This window comes from Onychomys torridus, chromosome 12, assembly GCF_903995425.1.
Source record: "Onychomys torridus chromosome 12, mOncTor1.1, whole genome shotgun sequence".
Lineage (NCBI taxonomy): Eukaryota > Metazoa > Chordata > Mammalia > Rodentia > Cricetidae > Onychomys > Onychomys torridus.
Window position 1 is genome coordinate 42935509 of NC_050454.1, and position 21387 is coordinate 42956895.

A 21387-nucleotide genomic window follows, 5' to 3' on the forward strand; every position below is an offset into this window, starting at 1 on the left:
GGGAGGGGAGGGGGGGAGGGAGGGGAGGGGAGGGAAGGGAAGGGGAGGAAGGGGAGGGAAGGGAAGGGGAGGAGAGGGAAGGGAAGGGAAGGGGAGGGGAGGGAAAGGAAGGGAAGGGAAGGGGAGGGGAGGGAAGGGAAGGGGAGGGAAGGGGAGGGGAGGGAAGGGAAGGGGAGGGGAGGGAAGGGAAGGGGAGGGAAGGGGAGGGAAGGGGAGGGGAAGGAAGGGAAGGGGAGGAGAGGGAAGGGGAGGGGAGGGAAGGGAAGGGGAAAGGAAAAGAAAGGAAAGGAAAGGAAAGGAAAGAGGAAAAGAAAGGAGAGGCAAGAGGAAAGAAAAGGCAAGGAAAGGAGAGGAGAAAGGAAAAGGATAGGAGGGTGTGGTGGCACACACAGAGGCAGGTGGATTTCTTTGAGCTTGAAGACAGTCTGGTCTATAGACTGAGTTCCAGAACAGCCAGGGCTGTTACACAGAGAAACGCTGTCTGGAGGTGGGGGTGGGGAGAAAGGAAACCTATGAATCCTGAGTAGTAGCATCTGGGCGGTGGTGGTGCATGCCTTTAATCCCAGCACTTGGGAAGCAAAGGCAGGCAGAACTCTGTGAGTTTGAAGCCAACTTGGTCTACGAGCAAGTTTCAGGACAGCCGAAGCTACACAGAGAAGCCCTGTTTGAAAAAGCAAGAACGAACAGTAGTAGTAATTGTATGTTCCATACGGCCTTCTGTTATTGTGGAATATTCCTTTACCCTGTGAGGGCGTGTCACTGTGAACGGTTTCATAAAGCGCTGAATGGCCAATAGCTAGGCAGTGAGAGATCGGAAGGATGTGAAAACATTTAAGGACGACGGTGTGGGGATGAACATGATCAAAATGCATCGTATGAAATTCTCAAGTTAGTAAGAACATTTTGTGAATGACATTAAGCTGAGCATGAGTTTTCTTCTTCTTCCATGACCATCAGTGGGTGGGGATGGGGTATTTCATCACGTGTCGCATTCCATAGCTAACATAAATTTAACAATGGATTAGAGACCTCTAATTTTGATTTTGGCCACAAAATAACTATAGTCTCAACAGCTTGGCAATGTGCACAAAACATGAAATAAATATCAAAATTACAGATATAAAAATGCCAGTCATACTAGTAGTGCCAAACAAAACACTCAATTTCTAACTATCAACAAGATAATACATACAAGTTTGTTTAATATTGTCTTTAGGTACAAAAAATACTGAAAAGAAAATATTCTAGTCAATAGTAAATAAAGAACAATACGCCAGGCAGTGGTGGTGCCGGGCCTTGATCACAGCACCAGGGAGGCAGGCGGATCTCTGTGAGTTCAAAATCAGCCTGGGCTACAGAGTGAGTTCCAGGAAAGACTCCAAAGCTACAGAGAAACCCTGTCACAAAAAAAAAAAAAAAAAAAAAAAAAAAAAAAAGAGCTGGGGGTATAGCTCAGTGTTTGAGCGCTTGTCTGGAAAATACAAGGCCCTGAGTTTAATTCCCAGTACTAGTGGCAATGGGGATGGAGGGGAGTTGAGTTTAGTAAGGAAAACAGAATTAAATCCAACAATTGCCTCCAAAAGCAACAAACATTTCTTTGTCTTCAGAGAGAGAAGAAATAGGAAAGTAGAAATCTACACGATGTATAGTTCCATCTAAAATATAATTATGGAAGAGAATACATGCAAAATTGGAAACAGTACTAATAAGAATTGATCAATATAATTAAAAGTTAAGACACAGTTAAGAGTGCTATTGTATAGAAAAGGAGTTATCAGATTAGAACCTTTCCCTCTTCCTTCATGGGGCCTGCAAGGTGGCTCAGTGCATAAAGGACTTACCACCAAGCCTGATAACCCCAGGACCCACACCATAGGAGAGAACACACTACCTCAGGTATCCTCTGACCTACACACACACACACACACACACACACACACACACACACACACTCACTCACTTACATACACACTATAATTTAAAAAGAAGACAAATGTACCATCATAATTATTCTTTCTTCCTTTGATTTACAAATATTCTTTCTTCCTTTGATTTACAAATTGATTGATACTTGTATCTACATTATAGTATAAGTGAATCAAATAAAACTTGGTTGCAATACAGTAGAAAATCAAGTTTGAAACAGAGTGGAATAAAGTAAGATAATCAAAAAGGATTGATGATCTACCATTACACATGTGGTACAGCCCCAAAATGTCTAATTGTTCTGATTAAGAAGCTAATCATACATACTGCAACTTGACATACTAAGATATACATGGGTATATGCTTTTTTTTTTTTTTTTGCCACTGTACATATGAATGCTACCAGTTTAACCAGTCCACTCCTCCAGTATTATCAGTGGACCTGATGTCTATCAGGCAAATACTTAACGTCCTAATTTGTTCATCTCAGTCTGGTATGCTAAATTCCATGAACATTCTTTCCTTGGTGGAAAAAAAAAAAAAAAGCTGGGAAAGCAACATTAATATCTGAATTTTATATAAAACTGGTAGCTATCTGTTCTCAGTTCATATGCCATTGTGTTTTATCTATGAAAGTTAGGAATTACAGCTACACTCATAGATTGGTGCCTTGTCCAGTCATCATCAAAGAGGCTTCGTCCAACAGCAGATGGGAATAGGTGCAGAGATCCAGAGCCACATATTATGCAGAGAGTCTAAAGTGGAGATCTCCATCGGGTCCCTCTCCTCGGAGATTAGGGAGTCACATAGAAGAGGGAAGTAAAGACTATAAGAGTCAGATGGCACCGGGAAAACATGGCTCCCAGAGACTGAAGCAGCAAGCACAGGGCCTTCAGGGGTCTGCACCAGGTCTTCTGCATGTATGTTATGGGTGTTGGCTTGGTGTTTCTGTGGGACACCTCACAGTGAGCTGGTGGATCTCTACTCCCTTTGAGACTCTTTTCCCCCTACTGGGTTGCCTTGTCCGGCCTCAATATGAGAGCTTTCACCTTATCTTATTGCATATTATTTTGTCCTGTTGGCCATTGTGGCTAGGAGGCCTGCTCTTTTCTGACAGGAAATGGAGGGGGAATGGATCTGAGGTAGAGGGGAAGTGGAAAGGGGCTAGGAGGAGTAGAGGGAGGGGAAACTGTGGTTGGGATGTATTGTATGAGAGAAGAATCTATCTTCAATAAAAAGGAGGGAGGGAGAGAGGAAAGGAAGGAAGGAATTGTTTACTTAATTTACAAGAGAAGAGAAAAAGACTAGATAGTCATAACTAGCTACCTGCAATTTGCAAGTCTTCTCGATCCTCAGTTTCTTTTATCTACCAAGAATGAATTTTTGAGGTATACTTTAATTTTATATATATATATATAACTTTCATTTCTTTATAAAATACAGCTTACAAAGGAAATAAACCCCAGTAAAGCCAGACATACTGTAGCTGCTGATTTAAGTTTCTACAAGGCTCTTCATTTCCAAAACATTTGAAAAAATACTCCTGTAAATAAAGACAGAATTCATTTTCATTCTCTGTAAAGATCCCCTTAAGGCCATAATTCAACTGTCCAGCCTGGAGATGGCCTGTCTTCCTATAGGCATAATCATGTTAATAGATAATTTTATAAAGGTGGGCATATATAAATTACAGTGGCTTTCATATTTACATATAGCATATATATGCATATAATTATGTGCATATAAAGCAGAATCTTAAACGCATAGCTCATATATATCTCTTTTCAACTGAACAGAAGTTACACACACATGATATAAACTATGAAACAGAAGTCTTCAAACAGAAACTAAATATAATAAATTCTGTGAATATTCTGACTTCCTGTATAGGTACTTTATGTGGCTGTGGGAGCCTCTTCTGCTGCTCCATCTAGTTATTCCTCACATTCTTTCAGAAGTCAGTAAGTGTTAACTCAACCAGAAGATTCCCATAGCATCCAAGACCAGGTAAAACCTTTGCTATGCCCCTTCATTATACACTGCAATTATCTCAAGATTACAATTACATAATAGTATAACTGGTGATTTAGTATCTCTAAACTCTCTGCAAGATTTCTGAAAATAAGACTTATTTGTTTCCAACTTTAGCCTAAGGAAAAAGACACAGAGCTTTACAGAAAATAAAGAATAGTTATGGACTTCTATAATTTTCTGGTTATTTTAGAAAAATAAAATACCATCAATACAAACTTATTACTATTTTAATGGAACAATCATTTTGCTGTTTCTCTATTTTTCTTCTAGTATGGAAAATACAGCTCTCTTTTCTGTTACAGTAAATTCCAGTAGTAACCTTTTCCTTTGAAAACACAGCACTACTTAATAAGCAGTTCAAGTAACTAATTCTTTCACCCAGCATTCTCTATCTTACGCAACATTTGATTCTTGTTTGGGAGAGGAGTTTATGTAACCTATACTGGCCTCAAACCTCCTATACAGGCAGTGATGACCTTCAACTTCTGACTCTCCTACCTCTACAAGATGCATGCTGGGATTGCAGGCTAGTGTACTCACACCTAGGACACAGAGTTTAAGGTTTGATTCTTAAACTATTGTTATTTTATCTGAGCAGCAGTAAGTGGGCTATCAAATAATAAAATAAAAACCACTATATAACATTTTAAATAATGGGAAAGGGGCTCTAAATAGAGAGTGGAATAAATACAGGAGGGAGGACATGATAACAGTGGGGATATCTTCAAAAATCATACTATTGACTATCTATCTAAGGAAAACTGTAACATACTTAAGTCTGCGTATCAATATACATAGTTTAAATGACATTTTCTCATCTGGGCTGACAACGCTCCCTCCAAGAGCCCAAGACCACCTAATAAAAAGTCTCGGCCAGGCGGTGGTGGCGCACACCCATAATCCCAGCACTCAGGAGGCAGAGGCAGGTGGATCTCTGAGTTCAAGGCCAGCCTGGTCTACAGAGCTAGTCCAGGATAGGCTCCAAAGCTACAGAGAAACCCTGTCTCAGAAAAAAAAGAAAAGAAAAAAAAATATCTCAATACCAAGAAATGAGAATCCAAAACTATTCTAGTTAGGAAAGCTCAAAGTGATGACTGACTCCTTTTCTATGTATGAGTATGAGTTGTTGGTCAGGGTTGTCCAAGACACTCCCAAAACATTAGAGACTATTGCTATTGTCCTTGGTCACCTCAGAAGTAGAAGTTCCTATTTCTGAAGACCACCATGAACTTCAGACACTTGGCCCAAAGGCTCCCTGAGCTTGAAAGGATTTGAGTGTTTCTTCCCTGAGGATCAGATTTCATCAACAAAGGGTGCCATGCAAGCTTCCAAAGGAGGGAAATCAACCAACAGTCCTAATGATGCTTATGAACCACATCAACAACCAGCACAGCACGATAATCCTAAGGGTGCAGTAGCAGCACACATACCGTGGTGGTAACTAATAGCTCTCTAATTGGCCTCATGGCCAACTCAACAAGAGGGAAATTATGCTTAGTAATGAACACCTAGCCAACAACTTAGAGTAAGTGAAATCATGGATCTTGAAGGCAAACCTTCAAATACCACTCTACTAAAGTAGCTAATTCCTAGCACAAAGCCCAGTGTATAATTTTAACTCAGTGTTACCTACAAGCATTTTTTAAAACCAGGAGTTTCCTAACCTCTTTTTGGAAGGATTTAAGGTCCCTCTCTGCTTATTACCATGGCCTCAATTACCATACTCTGAGACTTACCATTAGAATTTTCCAAGGCTACCTGGAGAATTAAAACCCAATACAGTGACCAGAAGAATGTGTGTACCACAAATCCACTTCACCCCAATAAAAGTAAAATCGTTCTTAAATGTTGAAAATTAAAACAAAATAACTGAAGTGAAAAATGCTAATTTCTTTTTGAGGTAAGACATTAGGAAAGGTTCCTTCCTCAGAAGAAACACCAAAAGCCAATAAATCAAAGCAAAAAACTGAGTTGATAAGAAGTAAAGAATACTTACACAGCAAGACTACTCAAAACATACTGCACGTGCTCACATTCATCTGGGAAGGACGCACTGGCTGATGTGAAACAGCAAAGTGCAGTCTGAAGAACCTGAAGCTGTGGCAAAGGGACCTGCCATCGTCCAGCATAATCTTCAACCACCTGATAGAGAAGTGATTTAAAAAGCACATTACTATGGGGAATGGTGCCAACTTGAAGTTTTCCAATGCAGACAAAATTTAACGGATATGCGAAAACATTAGCTCTGTGTGAACACACATGCCTGAGAAGGAAGGAAAAGAATCCTATACTGTTTAGCTCATGGCATAAATCTGAAAATAAAATCACCTGTCTTTGAAAGTGGAAAAGAAATACACTAAATGAATATGTGCAACTGGCAAATCATTACCAATTTTTGCTAACAAATTTTCACAGTCCATATACAGCTTTTGTTTAAATGTCAAAAGTATGAAAATTAAAATACCTAAGCAGAAAAAACTAGAAATAGACATGCATATTACTGATACAGATATAATAGGATAAAAGGGTAGTTTAAGGAACTTACTTCTAAAGAGCAACAACTTGTTTAAAATGTTTTACATTGGTATAGACTTTAGTCTATTGATACAAACTTAGTTAATTTTGTTATACTGTGTGTATATTTCTAATCGTGTTTAAGGTATTATGTTTCTATAGCTCATTTTAAATTAAAATAGATAATTAAAAATAGATTAATAATTAGTCATCTATGATAATCATACTCATAGCCACGTTAGTTAAGTCTTCTAGATATACATAGACATATTTCAGATAGATAGGTAATCTTCAAATACTTCAAAGACATACAGAATATGGCATTTAAAATACTTTTAAAATTTAGACTTTCTGGACAATGAGACATGTCTGCTCCTGGCAGCACCGATTTACTTCAGAGAGGAGGATGGGCATTAAAGACACTTCATATGGAGTTTATCTTCACCTTGGCAAAAATAGCCATTTGGGCAAGAAACTGTTCTTGCCTGGACTGCTTGATCGACTGGACATGCAGGATCCATAGAAAGGTGACCACTAAACTTTGTTTGACAAAATGGTCCTTCAGGTTCCTGCTTCACAGAGGAAACTGCCAGACATTCTACAGGACACTGAGAGAAGTGACCGAGAGACTCTAGCCCTGCGGGCTGAAGAATGCCCCAACTTTACAAAGGAACATTAGGTGACTGTCCAGGCTGCCAGCTGTCTCTGTCTACTCTTGCAAGACTCCTGAAAAATGCTTGCATCCTTCTCCCGGTTCTCAGGTAATATTATATCCTTCTGAGGTCTTTGATGTGGTTGAAGACTAGATAGTTATAATTTTCTCAGTTATGATAAAAGATAAATTAGATATAAAACCTTGGACTCACAAATATAAGATAGATAGGATATCTTCTTTAATAATGTAACTATAATTCTTGCTTGATAATTGTTTTATTATATGTAATTTTACTATATAAAAGTTAAAAACCTTCCTTAAAAAAAAAAAGAAAAGAAAAGGGGAAGTGCTGTGGATATTGCTCTGTACAAATAAAATTCTGTTTGGCCAGTGGCTAGGCAGGAAGTATAGGCAGGACAAGAGAGAAGAGGATTCTGGGAAGTAGAGGGCTGGGGAGACACCACCGGCCGCCGCCATGAAAAGCAACATGTAAAGACACTGGTAAGCCACAAGCCATGTGGCAAAGTATAGACTAACAGAAATGGGTTAATTTAAGATAGAAGAAATAGATAACAAGAAGCCTGCCATGGCCATACAGCTTGTAAGCAATATAAGTTTCTGTATGCTTTCTGGGTTGGGTCTGAGCGACTGTGGGACTGGCGGGTAAGAGAGATTTGTCCTGACTGTGGGCCAGGCAGGAAAACTCTAACTACATATTACTGTCATTATTTATACAGCACTGAGCATTCCGTCAAAAATGTTTCTTGCTGGGCAGTGGTGGTGCATGCCTTTAATCCCAGCACTTGGGAGGCAGAGCCAGGTGGATCTCGGTGAGTTGGAGGCCAGCCTGGGCTACAGAGTGAGTTCCAGGAAAGGCACAAAGCTACACAGAGAAACCCTGTCTTCAAAACAAAACAAAACAAAAAATATTTCTTAAGACACAGTAGCATGATATCTGGATTACGAATATTTATGTACTGTATTATGAGGAAGAGAGCAAAATGCCTCAGGCCTTAACAGGAAACCTGAGGATTCACTACTTTTATTTTATTTTAATTTTTTTTAACATTTATTTATTATGTATACACTGTTCTGCCTGCATGCCAGAAGAGGGCGCCAGATCTCATTACAGATGGTTGGAAGCCACCATGTGGTTGCTGGGACTTGAACTCAGGACCTCTGGCAGAACTGCCAGTGCTCTTAACCGTTAAGCCATCTCTCCAGGCCTACTTTTATAATCTTCAGTGAAGAATGAAAGTAATGGAGGACCCGGATTAAAAAGTCATGGCGCTAGGAAGCACTTTTTGCACAAGCATAAGGACCAGAGCTCATTAAAAAGCTGGACATCATTACGTGCAAGCCTACAACCCCAGAGCTGGGGGAGAAGGAAAACGTTGATTCCCAGGGCTTGCTGGCGCCACCTGACTTCCAGACTCAGTGAGAAGCCCTGTTTCAACAGAGTAAGCCAATAGATAGAGCTAGACAGACCTCCGCCTCTGGTCTCCGTATATGTACACCCCCTATCCTACACACACACACACATACACACACACACACACACACACACACACACACCAAACACTCATACATATATAGAAAAAAGTCAGTCATCATTTTGAGCTTTCCTAACTAGAATAATTTTGTTAAAGTCATATGTTTAAAAACACCAAAATGATTTAAGAGTAGATTCTAATAAGGTAAAAGCTATTTGGAATCTGTAAACACCTTAAAGTTCAATATTTCTGGATGCTTAATAAAGCACCTTCCTTGCTCAATTCATTGCTCCTTAAGTTGATATTTATATAACATGAAGTTCTTTTAAGAGCTCTCAGTATGATAAGACTAAACTTTTCCAAAAATGGAGGTTGGAATAGGTGCCTGTGCATCTTCACATTCCATGTCATCTTGAAGATTATCTATTCTACACATACCCACCACCTAGAAGCTTAAGCAAATGCAAGTGCAGCTACTGAGAGATAATTTACCACATATACAGACAGTTTTTGCTGGGGGTACATAGCTCAGTGGTACAGAGCTAGACCAATTCAATCTCTGGTTGTGGCAAAATAAATTAAATAAAGATGATTTACTTTACATATGCATTTATTAGAATATTCTTCATAATGAAGCAAAAAATGACATCTACCCACCAGTTTTAGTTTGATGATTAAAAACTATAGAAACAAAACATGCCATAGTCCATCAAATGTACATGGCAGCTGTCATAAACTTCTTTATACAGTCTCTTGTCTGAATTAAGTATCTGACATCTCATTTTAACTATTTCCCCAATGGTCTCCAAAATGTCTTCCTCTCTCAATAGCATATACTGTTCATAGCCCAAACTAACACCCATGTTCCTCTTAAACATGGCCCCAAGTGATCCAGAAGACTATAGGCTGATTGCTACATTTCTATTTCTAGGATTATACTAGTACTATAGTAGTAATCTGAAGATAGTATGGGTTTTGGCTTCTCAGTCAGAAAAAACGCTACAGGTTTTTTGAACATAATCAGTCCTCCCAATTTCACAATCTTTGCTCTTCCCACTCACAGTACCAGCCCAAACCATCAGGTCTGCACAACTGGTATATCAGCATCTACTTCCAGTTCATGTCACCCGAAACATGCAAGGTTTTTTTCATGTCATCATCAAGGTCATATCCAAAACATAACTCAGACACAGACATGTAACAGGAACATGGTCAGATCTCCTAGTTACATACTAAAGATCACTAGTCAATATCTTTTTGGCAAGGCTGTTAAATCAGCTACTAGTCAATATCTTTTTGACAAGGCTGTTAAATCAGCTACTAATATTAAGTCTCTCCTATTTATCTACCTTAGAAAACCTTTTTTTTTTTTTCAATAAACAATTCATCAAATTTACTCACTGTACTATTTGTCATGCTCAGTGGTTCCCATAACCCACCCATTTGAAAAACACAATATTTGCCCACATCTGTCTAGGTTGACAACAACTCTTCAGTTCTGGTTTCCATAAATATGATTATTTGCCAAGTGTCCCCCAATGTCCATCAGAATGTGATTTGAGAATCTTAAGTTTATTATAGACCTCTACCAATCTTGGTTTGTAAGCTTTGGTTCTTTTAGCCACAAACAGTTCCTAACTTGGAAAAAAGTTCATTTACCTTGTTAGATGAGATAATTTGTAATGAGGTAGTTGTATTTTTTCCTAGCCAAACCATTGACATCGGGACTTCATTTATATTCACTGACTTAACAAAAGATAATAAATTTGCACAAGAAAGAAGAAAATTAAGTAAAATCATATTATAAGAATGTATTCCAGGCTGGAGAGATGGCTCAGAGGTTAAGAGCACTGGCTGCTCTTCCAGAGGTCCTGAGTTCAATTCCCAGCAACCACATGGTGGCTCACAACCACCATGTGGTTGCTGGGAATTGAACTCAGATCTGGTGCCCTCTACTGGCCTGCAGTCATACATGTTGTATACATAATAAATAAATAAAGCTTTAAAAAAAAAAAAAAGTAAAATTCTTTAAAAAGAAAAAAAAGAATGTATTCCATTCAATAGGAAAGAAAAGACATCAAAACTAGTTTCTCACAGAAATCAACCAGCTACACATAAAAGTTTGAAACAAACTCCAGATTTAGCATTAGCATTATCAAATATACTTCTTAAAGCAATTCAGCCTAAAAATAATTTTCACATGAAAATATTCAACTAAAATCTAATACATGAAATAAAAGGACTTTGGTAAATCATGAAATATTAAAATATTGACTAGATATTAGGCCTGTTTCACAGGAGGGGCTTTATACCTGGCACAGTAAACCTGGTTAAAAGCCAGTGACTGGAAAGAATACAGGCCTTAGAGGGAAAAACCTACTGCTTTTTTTTTTTTTTTTTTTTTTTTTTTTGCGGGGGTTGGGGCAGGTTTCTAAATACATGTGTATATACATACATTAGCTATGGATGGGTCATCTATATCAGTCTCCCCAGTCCACAGTGCAGGACCATGGAAGTAGAGGGGGAAGAAAGATGTGAGAGCCAATGGATGGGAAGGAAAGCAGAAATGATGCCTTTTGGAGATGACACGGATGTTACACACAGCAGCTATGGTTTCCTACAGAAGACCTATACATGATCCAGCCTGGGTAGGAGAGGGGCTCTTAACGTCCCTTATGAAGACTTGTTGGTAGCTGATGGCTGCTGAGGGATGGAGAGTCACCCTCCTTTGAGTACTTGGCTACTAGGTTGCCCATGCCCCAGTTATAGTCCCACATCATGCACATAGGTAACACTAATTAGACTCAGGGAGTTATTAATAATCATTTTTAAAGGATGACATAAATGGGAGAGGGAGACTGGATCATATGCACTTGAGGAGAGTGGTAGATGTGTTATAATCACTTTGTATAAATATATGAACTTCTCAAAAAACAGAAAACTTTTTTTGAAAAAGTAAAGACAAGATGTGTGGTGATGGTATATACCTTTAATCCCAGCACCTGGGAGGTAGAAGCAAGCAGATGTCCATGAGTTCAAAGCCAGCCTGGTCTACAGAGTGAGTTTCAGGCCAGTCAGGGCTACACAGAGAAACTCTGTCTCAAAAAAAAGGAAGAACGAAAGGAAAGGAAACAGAAAGACTACACAACATTATCACCACACTAGCAAGCAACTTTGGTTTGAGGTAACCGCCATTAAATAACTCTTTGAACTAAGATATTGGCAAGATTTAAAATTAGCTGTGATTTCATATTTTAAATAGTCTATTAAACTTCATTCTACTAGTTTACACAAATAATATGCAGCAGTTTCCAGGTAGCTTTTTTATTTTTAAAAGGTAACTTTATCCAGATGCAATCAATTTTTTCTTACATTCCCACAATAGAAAAAATATTTTTGTTTTTCATCTATACTTTGTATAAAATAAAAACCAACTTCTTTTTCGCTTCTGTAGCCAACATCTTCTACATACTCAGGAAAGAGCTAGAAAGCTTATACTGAAAACTATATACTAGAAAGCTAATGAAAAAGAGAAGGGTAAACACCAAAACAGCAGTCAGAATTCTCATACTCCTACTTTTGTCGTATTTCCAAACTCTGGATAGTATGACTCTTTTTCACTACATTCTTGCCTATAAAATATGAACTTTGTCTTTCTTAAAATATACCATAGTGAAGACAAACTCCAGCTCCTCTCAAAAAAGTCACTTAGTCCACGGGGTGATGTCTGCAGTAATTAGTGAGATCCTACCAGCTGTAGGCTGTTGTTGGTTGTTTTTGCTCTTTGGGGAGGCCTGCCACCCAGCTCCCAAATAAATCACACATGAAGCCTTATTCTTATTATGAATACCTGGCCTTGTCTTGGCTTGTTTCTTGCCAGCTTTTCTTATCTTAAATTATCTTGTCTACCTTTTGTGTCTGGGCTTTGGCCTTTTCTTACTTCTATAGATCTTTCGTTCACTCTAACTCTGGATGCTTGGGTGGCTGGTCCCTGATGTCCTCCTCTCTGTGTTTTCTTGCTCCTTCTTTCCTACCAGACTTCTTCTATTTATTCTGTCTGCCAGCCTCACCTATCCTTTCTCCTGCCTCACCTTTCAGCTCTTTATTAGACCATCAGGTGTTTTAGACAGCCAAAGTAACAACAGCTTCGCAAAGTTAAACACATGCAACATAAAAGAATACAACACATCTTTGCATCATTAAAACAAATGTTCCAGATTTCCATGAGTTCAAAGCCATCCTGGTCTACAGAGTAATGTAACAAATAAATGTAACACATCATAAAATAATATTCTACAACAGTAGGCCAAGGTTATCTGTACAGGTTTTTTTCTATGTTCCTCCTCAAGTTCTCTACATTCATTGTACATGAGGCAGGTCAGGGCACCTTAATGGCAGCATGGAGGTCAGAGTAAAGATCTGGCTTTCCTATTATAAATAGTAAAGGTTTTACATAAATTGTGATGTCAATTTTCATTTGTTACCAAAACTAAGGGAGAGAGTAACATACTATTTGCTTCATAAATTCTCAAACTGGTGCCTGGAATACAAATATATGCACAATAAAAGATTAAATTAAAATGAAAGCTAAAATAAATCCTAACTCTCGATACCAGGTTTGCTCAGTCTCCAGGTGAATTAAATTTTACAAGAGATGATACATTTATATTCATAGTAAGAGAATTAAAGAAAAGTAAGAAGGCATGCTTAATAAGATGGGGGAAATTCCTTACAGAGTATACTCAAAGTTGAGAGAGAGAGAGAGAGAACAAGGAATATATGTACCACACCAAACTGTTCTCAAAGATGGAATTAGGGAGGAACAAAACACTAGTTGCTACCCATTAGGAAGATGTTTCAAAGGTACCTAATGACTCAGTGATGATTTCAAAGGTACATAACTGAGGAAAAGAAGCCAAAAAAAAAGAGGACAGAAATCTCAAAACTGAGTCAGAGTGAAAATACAAGTATGATAAAGTGGTCTTTTAAAAACGGATAGAAAACTGATAATAAAAGAAGGTAGAAATCCTCACCCTGAACACCGAGAAATCTATACAAAGTAGCATAAAAATCTGTATAGCTCTGACAGGTAGCAAAAAAGAGAGATTCTATTCAATCACCTGAAGCATTTCAAGCACATTTTGAGTTAACAGTTAAAAGCAATGGCAATTATATAGTCAGCATAGTGTCACAAAGGAAGGGCCTAGGGAGAAGAAAAGCAACAATGAAGAGAAAGTAGATCTGCTTTAGCCAATAAGAGTTTCGTAAGTGAAGAAGATAAGAGTGAGTAAATTTTGTCTGATACTAAAGAGGTCTTGATTCAAGCTCCTTGACATTTTAGTCTCTTGGCATCATAGAAGTATGAGACAGTGGGAGGAGCAGAAAGCAAAGAGAAAGGAAAAGGAAGAAGAGAGGGAGGGAGGGAGGGAGGGAGGGAGGGAGGGAGGGAGGGAGGGAGGGAGGCCAATTCACAAGTAGACTCAAAAGTAAAAACAAGGCGGGCGGTGGTGGTGCACGCCTTTAATCCCAGCACTTGGGAGGCAGAAGCAGGTGGATCTCTGTGAGTTCCAGGCTAGCCTGGTCTATAGAGCGCAATCCAGGACAGGCACAAAACTACACAGAGAAACCCTGTCTGGAGAAAAAAAAAAAAAAAACACAAACAAACAAACAAAAAAAGTAAAAACTCAGTGATGTTTATTTAAGTGAAGCATCCTATACCTACTACCTTTCACAGAAATGTGACAAAGGGGATGTTTATCCTGCCAATAAAATTAAATTACGTAGGACTTAGAACAATTAAAAGAAAAGTAGACAAAAGACTGAAAGAACTATGTAGAATAGACAAGGTCAGTATACTGGTTTTGAAGTGACCCAAGTTCAGTTCCCAGAACCCACATTGGGTAGCTCACAACTTGTAACGAGACCCTACAGCCTCCTGACTTCTGTGGGCACTTGCACTCACATGCACATATCCACAAACAGAAACACAATTAGAAATAAAACAATTTTTTTGGTTTGGTTCTTAAAGAAGAGGTACTCCTTCACTGTGTTCCAAAAAGAAACAAAAAAAAAAATTTCAAAAGCATCTAAAAGAACTTTGGTTATTATGTAAGTGATGTGAACATGGAGCAGAAGACTGCTTTTATGATTTAGTTCAGTAAGTTTAAAAATGTCAGGGAGCAGCAACAACCCAGGTAACAAAGTGCTAGAAGTGTCTTAGCACCAGGCTGAAAACAGGACAGGAGACCGGACACTAGGCGACTGGAGGACAGGAGCTGCACCTGGGTTCTTCAGCCAGTACGTGCTGTGCTCCACGAACACTCCACACTTACTCTAGCAGAAAGTACCAGGACCCACAGAAAAACATATCATTAAAGTCCTCAGTATGCCCTACTTCTAATGTAGGAAACACCAATTAAGACTTTGTACCTATGGTTGTAAGCCATTGAGTTCAGAAAAGTTGTAAAGGAAAAATTCAAATGACTTGCGGGAATGTAAAAATGTTTGGGATAAGAAATCTCTATTTATGGCACAAACCACTTGAAGCTTTCGAGTAAATTTTAAATGCAAAAGGCCTGCCACCCAGGCCTGAGGACCTGAGTTCAGATCCCTAAACTCACATGCAAACTGGAAATGGCAGCATGAGTCTGTAGCCTTAGTGAGTGACAAATGCATTTCCAGTGCTCTCTACAAGCTCTCTCAAACAGCCCGAGTTCCAGCTTCAGTAAGACCCTGTTTTAAATTATGGTGGAGCTGGGCATAATTGTGCACACCTTTAGTCCCAACATGCAGGAGGCTGACAGTCTGATTTCATTGAGTTCTGAAGCCAATCTGGTCTACAGAGAGAGTTCTAATACAGTCAGAGCTATACAGAGAGACCTTGTATTTGCCGGGCGGCGGGTGGTGGTGGTGGTGCACACCTTTAATTCCAGCACTCGAGAGGCAGAGACAGGCGGATCTCTATGAGTTCGAGGCCAGCCAGGTCTAGAGTGAGTTCCAGAACAGGCTCCAAAGCTACTGAGAAACCCTATCTGGTGGGGGAGGGGATTAAGGTGAAGCAACATTAAGACACGTGAAGTTGACCTCTGCCACATGTGCACATACATGCAAAATAAATAAACATTATGGTTTCTAATAGTTGATAATAATGACTGCTAAAACTGAAAACAAACTTAACTCATATAGTTTTTTATCTGTTTTGATTTGGATATAAAGTATCAAATTTTTCAGAGGTGGGACCTAGGTGGAGAAAATAGGTCATTGGAGGCATGTTGTTCATGACTGTAACTTGTCATTGGCTCCTCCTACCTGCTGAGCTTCCTGGCTACTATGAATTGAGCAGCTCTGTTCCACCAATCCCTATCGCAGGCCCTAAGCAATACAGCCAGCCAACCATGGTCTGAAATCTCTGGTAACAGGAGACAATTCAATTATACAAACCGATGAGTTAATCAGTAGATTAAATTTGATACATTTAACCAGCTAAACCAAAGCTATTCAACCCCCAAATTAAAACCTGAAATGAAGTCTAAACTTAACAAGTGATCATAGTGGCCAGTGTTAGTTTGGTGGTAGAACAAAAGCTTGGTAGATGCAGGGCCTGGGATTGACTGACCCTTAGTGCCACAAAGGGCAGCCAAAGGAAAATGCAAGCAATTTGACTGGGTATATGTTCACTCCTACAGAGCCTGAGCACTAGAGTGGAGGAAAGAAAGCAAGTTCTGCATTCAATAGACACATCAGCTACTTTAAACTTCATTGTTCTTACACCAGGACAAACATCCTCAAATTAATAAATATGTTATCGTAGCTACATGATACGTACATCGCTAGATGATAAACAAGTTCTGTTCTTTCTTAAGAGAATATACTAATAATTGAAACAGGAATATATTAACTCTCTGAGCCAGCAAATCATCTGACTCATTCGATTTCTTACTTGTTTCTTCTATTGTTTATTAACCGCATATCTCCAGGTATTCAGATTAGAACCTGGTAGAATTTCAGGGAATTCTTTTGGGCATTTTCTCCTCATTCACAAAATGCTAACATTTCTAGTAACTCCCCTCTTACTTCATTCACTCTCACTAATCTGTCAGGCCTTCAACCATTCATTTTCTAGCTACTCAACAACAGCATCCTTTTTGAGGTAGGCTTTCATACTTTACCTTCCCTAATATATCTTAAAACATTTAAGATTCCCAAAAAGATGGCTTTGCTTTCATCTCTACGCACACTGTTCCATAAAATTCAAACTCCTAAGCCAAGTTCTAGGTGAATTCATCTTTCCAGTCTGATGCTGTAAATCTCAGAGTCCACTGAGGATAGACTCCTTCCTCAAAGTAAGCTTTGCATTGTACTTCCTGTTTCCCTGGTAACTCTAAAAAGGTAAACGTATCAGCTTTGCCACTCTTGGGCCTCCTGGTCAAAAGAATAAAATAACTCTGGCCCTGGGTGGAGACCATGACATTCTCATCGGTTCTAAAGATTAGAACATTATATAGTATTGTCTCTTTTAAGAGGCAATCTAGCTAAGCCTGTCAATCACCTGGCCAGGAGTCCATGCCACAGGAAATTTGATTTACTTGGGGAAAAAAAAAATGCTAAGAGGGGAGAAAAAAGCATACCTATTCCCTTTTCTACTGTCTCTTCTTCTTTCAGTTATCAACCCCTAGATGTGTTAACCCGAACTCTCTGGGCTTTTGCCCTGTCTCTGAAGTCTGTCCCTTTCTGCCAGGCAGCTGTTTACCAGCCTTCACTGCTGAACAGGCCAGCTTTCAGACTCTTTAACTCAAGCAGCTTTCTTCTTCCTCCTCTCCATCACCCTCCTTCCAAAACTGCTCAGAGTTACAGCTTGTCTGTGTTTTTTTTTTTTTCCTCTAAAGTGCTGATTAAATTGTTCTTAGGTTTTCCATTCCTTAACTGAATTCTTTGACTAGCGAGACCCAGTTCACAATAGTATCAATATAAGAATATGGACATCTTATCATGAAAAGCATGGGTACCTAGACTCTGGTTCCAGTTTCAAGTTAGGTACTGGAATATAAAGTAATGAATGCATATCTACTCCTTTTATAAACACAGGATGGCACACATGAAACTAAAGTAGTAATTTTTTAAGCATTGCTTTTAATACTTTCATAATTGTTGTCTACTTAATTTTTAGACCTTGTTCCTATCTTGATTACAAGTTATACAAATATATTCATTTAATTTGAACATTTGATAAAAAAAATGTCCAACATTAATTTACCCACCTATAACCACTACTAAATACTTCTGTATTTACCTATGTGTCTTAAGACTAGGTGCTTACTCAGGCATGGTGGAGCACACCTTAATCCCAGCACTCAAAGAGTAGAGGCAGGCAGATCTCTGTGAATTTGAGGCCAGCCTGGTCTATGAAGTAAGTTCCAGGATAGCCAAGGCTACATAATAAAGAAATTAAGAAATCCTGTCTCAAGAAAGAAAAAAGGAGGAGAAAGAGAAGGGAAGAAGAAGAAGAGGAGGAGGAGAAGGAGGAGGAGGAAAGGCAGAGAAAGAAAGGAAGTAAGGGAGGGAGGGAGGGAGGAAGGAAAGAAGGAAGGAAGGAAGAAAGGAAACATGCTTTACCTCTCTGAACCTCAGCTGCATAAAATAAACATAAAAATAGTGCTTAACAGGGGTGGTGGTGGTGCACGCCTTTAATCCCAGCATTCCAAAGGCAGAGGCAGAAGCAGAGGCAGGCAATCTCTGAGTTGCAGGCCAGCCTGGTCTACAGAGTGAGTTACAGGACAACCATGGCCACAAAGAAAAAAAAAAAAAACTTTTCTAGAAAAACCAAAAATATGGTTGGGGATTTAGCTCAGTGGTAGAGCACTTGCCTAGCAAGTGCAAGACCCTGGGTTCGATCCTCAGCTCCACATTAAAAAAAAGAGAGAGAGAAAAAAAAGAAAAACCAGAAATAAATTAATTAATTAATGATAAATAAATAAGTAAATTAATATAGTGTTTAATATTGTTGCAAATAATAAATAAGAACCTAAGACAGAGTGACACTTTTTTTTCTTAAAAAGCAAGTGGCTTAAGGGCTGCATACATTTTCTACCCTAGCTGCTCACACCACCATCAGAAAGGTAATGGCAAAAAAGTGATTAATCCAGGAGCACACTGCCCCGTGCTATGCTGCCTTGCAAACAGGCAGGGTTGCAGCAGAGCTTCACCACTGTGGGGGTTTGGATTACTGCTGGGGTATGTGTGTAAGGCAAAAATCTGACATTCAAACTTCAAAGTAGCTCAAAAAGAAACTGCAATTCTAACATTTCAATTTCAGAAGGCTTGAGACTTTAAGACATCCTCTTTCTAGTGAAATATGTCATCGCAATATTCTTTAAAATACTTCCTTTGCCCTTAAATTCCAGATGTAAGGACAATAGAGATGAGCTGATTTATAGTCAAACTGTGTATTCCTACTACAAATGAACTCTGTTATTTGATTTTTTTTTAGTTATTGTATTTTCTAGGTTGCTACATATTAATTAAAACATCAGTTTTCTGGATAAAAATGTTTTAGGTCATGAGAGTTGAAAGAAAGTTAAAATGTACAAGTGTCTTAATTATGGTCCAAAAGATTATGGTGATTTTTGATCCTTCAGAGGACAATGAGAAACAATCGTACCACCATTATATAGATGAAATATGTACAAATTTTACAAATTTACAAGTAACATCTATAATCTAGATGGTAGGTAATAGTTCTTAAGGGTGCTAAACTGAAAGACAATAAAGGAAGAAAAATGCACATCCACTTTATTTAGAGTTCGTAGGGACTTCTAAGTTATTCTAGGTAGCATGGAAAGATTAAAACTTTCATCATCTATTAACATTTAAAATCCCCCATATTTTCCTCTTTTAAAAAGAGGATAGACATAATTTCTACTGGTCTGAAATCATCACCACGTTTACTCGGAGATTAATTGCTGCCATAAGCCACTGCTTTGAGATAAATGGATCTTCACGTAGGTTTATAGGGGACATGGAATAAGAGTTAAGAATTATTTTTTGTAAGAAATTTCAGAAAGCTTATGGTTTTGGTTTTGGGGTTTGGGGGTTTTCTGTTTTATTTAGCTTTGTTTCTTTTTTTCTTTTCCTCCCTTTTCCCTTTTTTTCTCCTCCACACGATAGTGACTGGAAAGAAAATGTTTCCCACCGGTTCCTCAGTTGGTGGTGTTGTCAGGGAGGCTTAGCCAGTACGGCCTCGCTGAAGGGAAATGTCACTGGAGGAAGGCCCTGAGAGGTAAAAGGCTGTGTCTCTTCCAGCTAGCTTGTTCTCTGCCCCTGTCTACGTTGTAGTCTCTCTGCCGCCTGCTCCCGTTCCCACACCTGCTGCTTGCTGCCTGCCAGGCCTCCCAGACATGACGGAGTCATGTCCCTCTGTAACTGCAAGCCAAAAGAGACTCTTCCTTCCATGAACTGCTCGGGGTCCTGGTGCTTCATCACAGCAACACGTAAGGAATACACACATCGATGAATAGCTGCAGTTTCGCTGTCTTGTGTCATTTATAAAACTGGTGTCTATGACACTACTTCTACTCAATAATGAAATTTTAAATGCCATGGCATAGGTCAAATGCTTATCTCATATAGAACAGTTTATATGTGTAGCATAATAGCTAAAATGTACAGGCTGGGTTTTAGTAGTAAGACCAGCCAGGCTAGAGTCTGATTATCACATACTAGCAACATAACTTGGCTAAATCATCTGCTCTCTCAATCTTAGCTCTATTATCTATACAATGAAAATAGTGGCACATACCATGAAAGGCAGCAAAGTAAATGCATTACAACAGGCAAAGCAATTATCAAATCTCTGATGCATGGATAACACTGAAAATAGGAGTAATATGTACACATACATAAAGTTCAATCTAAAAAAATGTTCTGGATATTTAAAACTGCTTTAGTTAGAATATCTCTTCTAAAGTTTGTGTTCTGGAAACTTAATTTACTTTCTCATGGTGTTTGGAATGGGGCAATCATGATAGCATTAGTGGTTTTACATTCCCCCCCCCCCCAAAAAAAAAGGAGAGGAAATCCTAGTATACATGCTCCCTTGCTCTTGACACACAATGTTCTCCCCCGAGTTTTGATTCAGTAAGAAGGCCCTAATCAGATGCCGCAGCTTCTAGTCTTGTATGGCTAACTTCCAGAACTGAGAGAAATCTTTATAAATTACTTAAGTCTGTGGTATTCTATTTTAGCAACAGAAAACATACTAAGACAATATTCAGTTTTTGTTATCATAAGATTTTTTAAAAAAATAATTGTCCATGCCAATCAACGCAATAATATTAAATAGACTTTAGAACATTTAAACCTTGAATGGTCCTGGTAATGTCAACTTTAGTAGTAGAAATATATATTAACAAAACAACAGAATACATATGCATTGGGATAGTGTTGATCACCAATTTTCTCAAAATTGAAAGATTCCTTCCTAGACTCAGGAAGTAAACAACTCTCCTAAATTCAGCAAAGCTGAAGCTTACAAGACTCCCAAGTTTATATAGACAGTTAACAACTTCTGCAAGAAGAGACTCTCCTAATGACTGAGCTATCTGCAAGTTATGCAGGGGTCTCCAAGGATGCAGCCTTCATGAATCATCACCATCGGGGCTAGGGGCTCAGGAATGAGTCATCCATGCTCCTGCACAAAACCCCTTGTCCATACTCTGCTAAATAACCTTAATCAACTCGTTAGTTCGGCAAGTTTGACTTTGGTAGAAT

The 21387-nt window shown here is 38.8% G+C and overlaps 1 protein-coding gene across 2 annotated transcripts in view; it reads right to left on the minus strand.

The window, feature by feature from the left end:
* The window catches only part of Znf654 (zinc finger protein 654), a 54924-nt gene that overhangs the window by 24294 nt on the left and 9243 nt on the right, over nucleotides 1-21387 (minus strand). For both annotated transcript variants that reach the window (XM_036203795.1, XM_036203794.1), the window contains exon 2: nucleotides 5957-6102. In XM_036203795.1, coding sequence (XP_036059688.1) covers nucleotides 5957-6102 — 146 coding nt within the window. The remainder of the gene's footprint in view (nucleotides 1-5956; nucleotides 6103-21387) is intronic.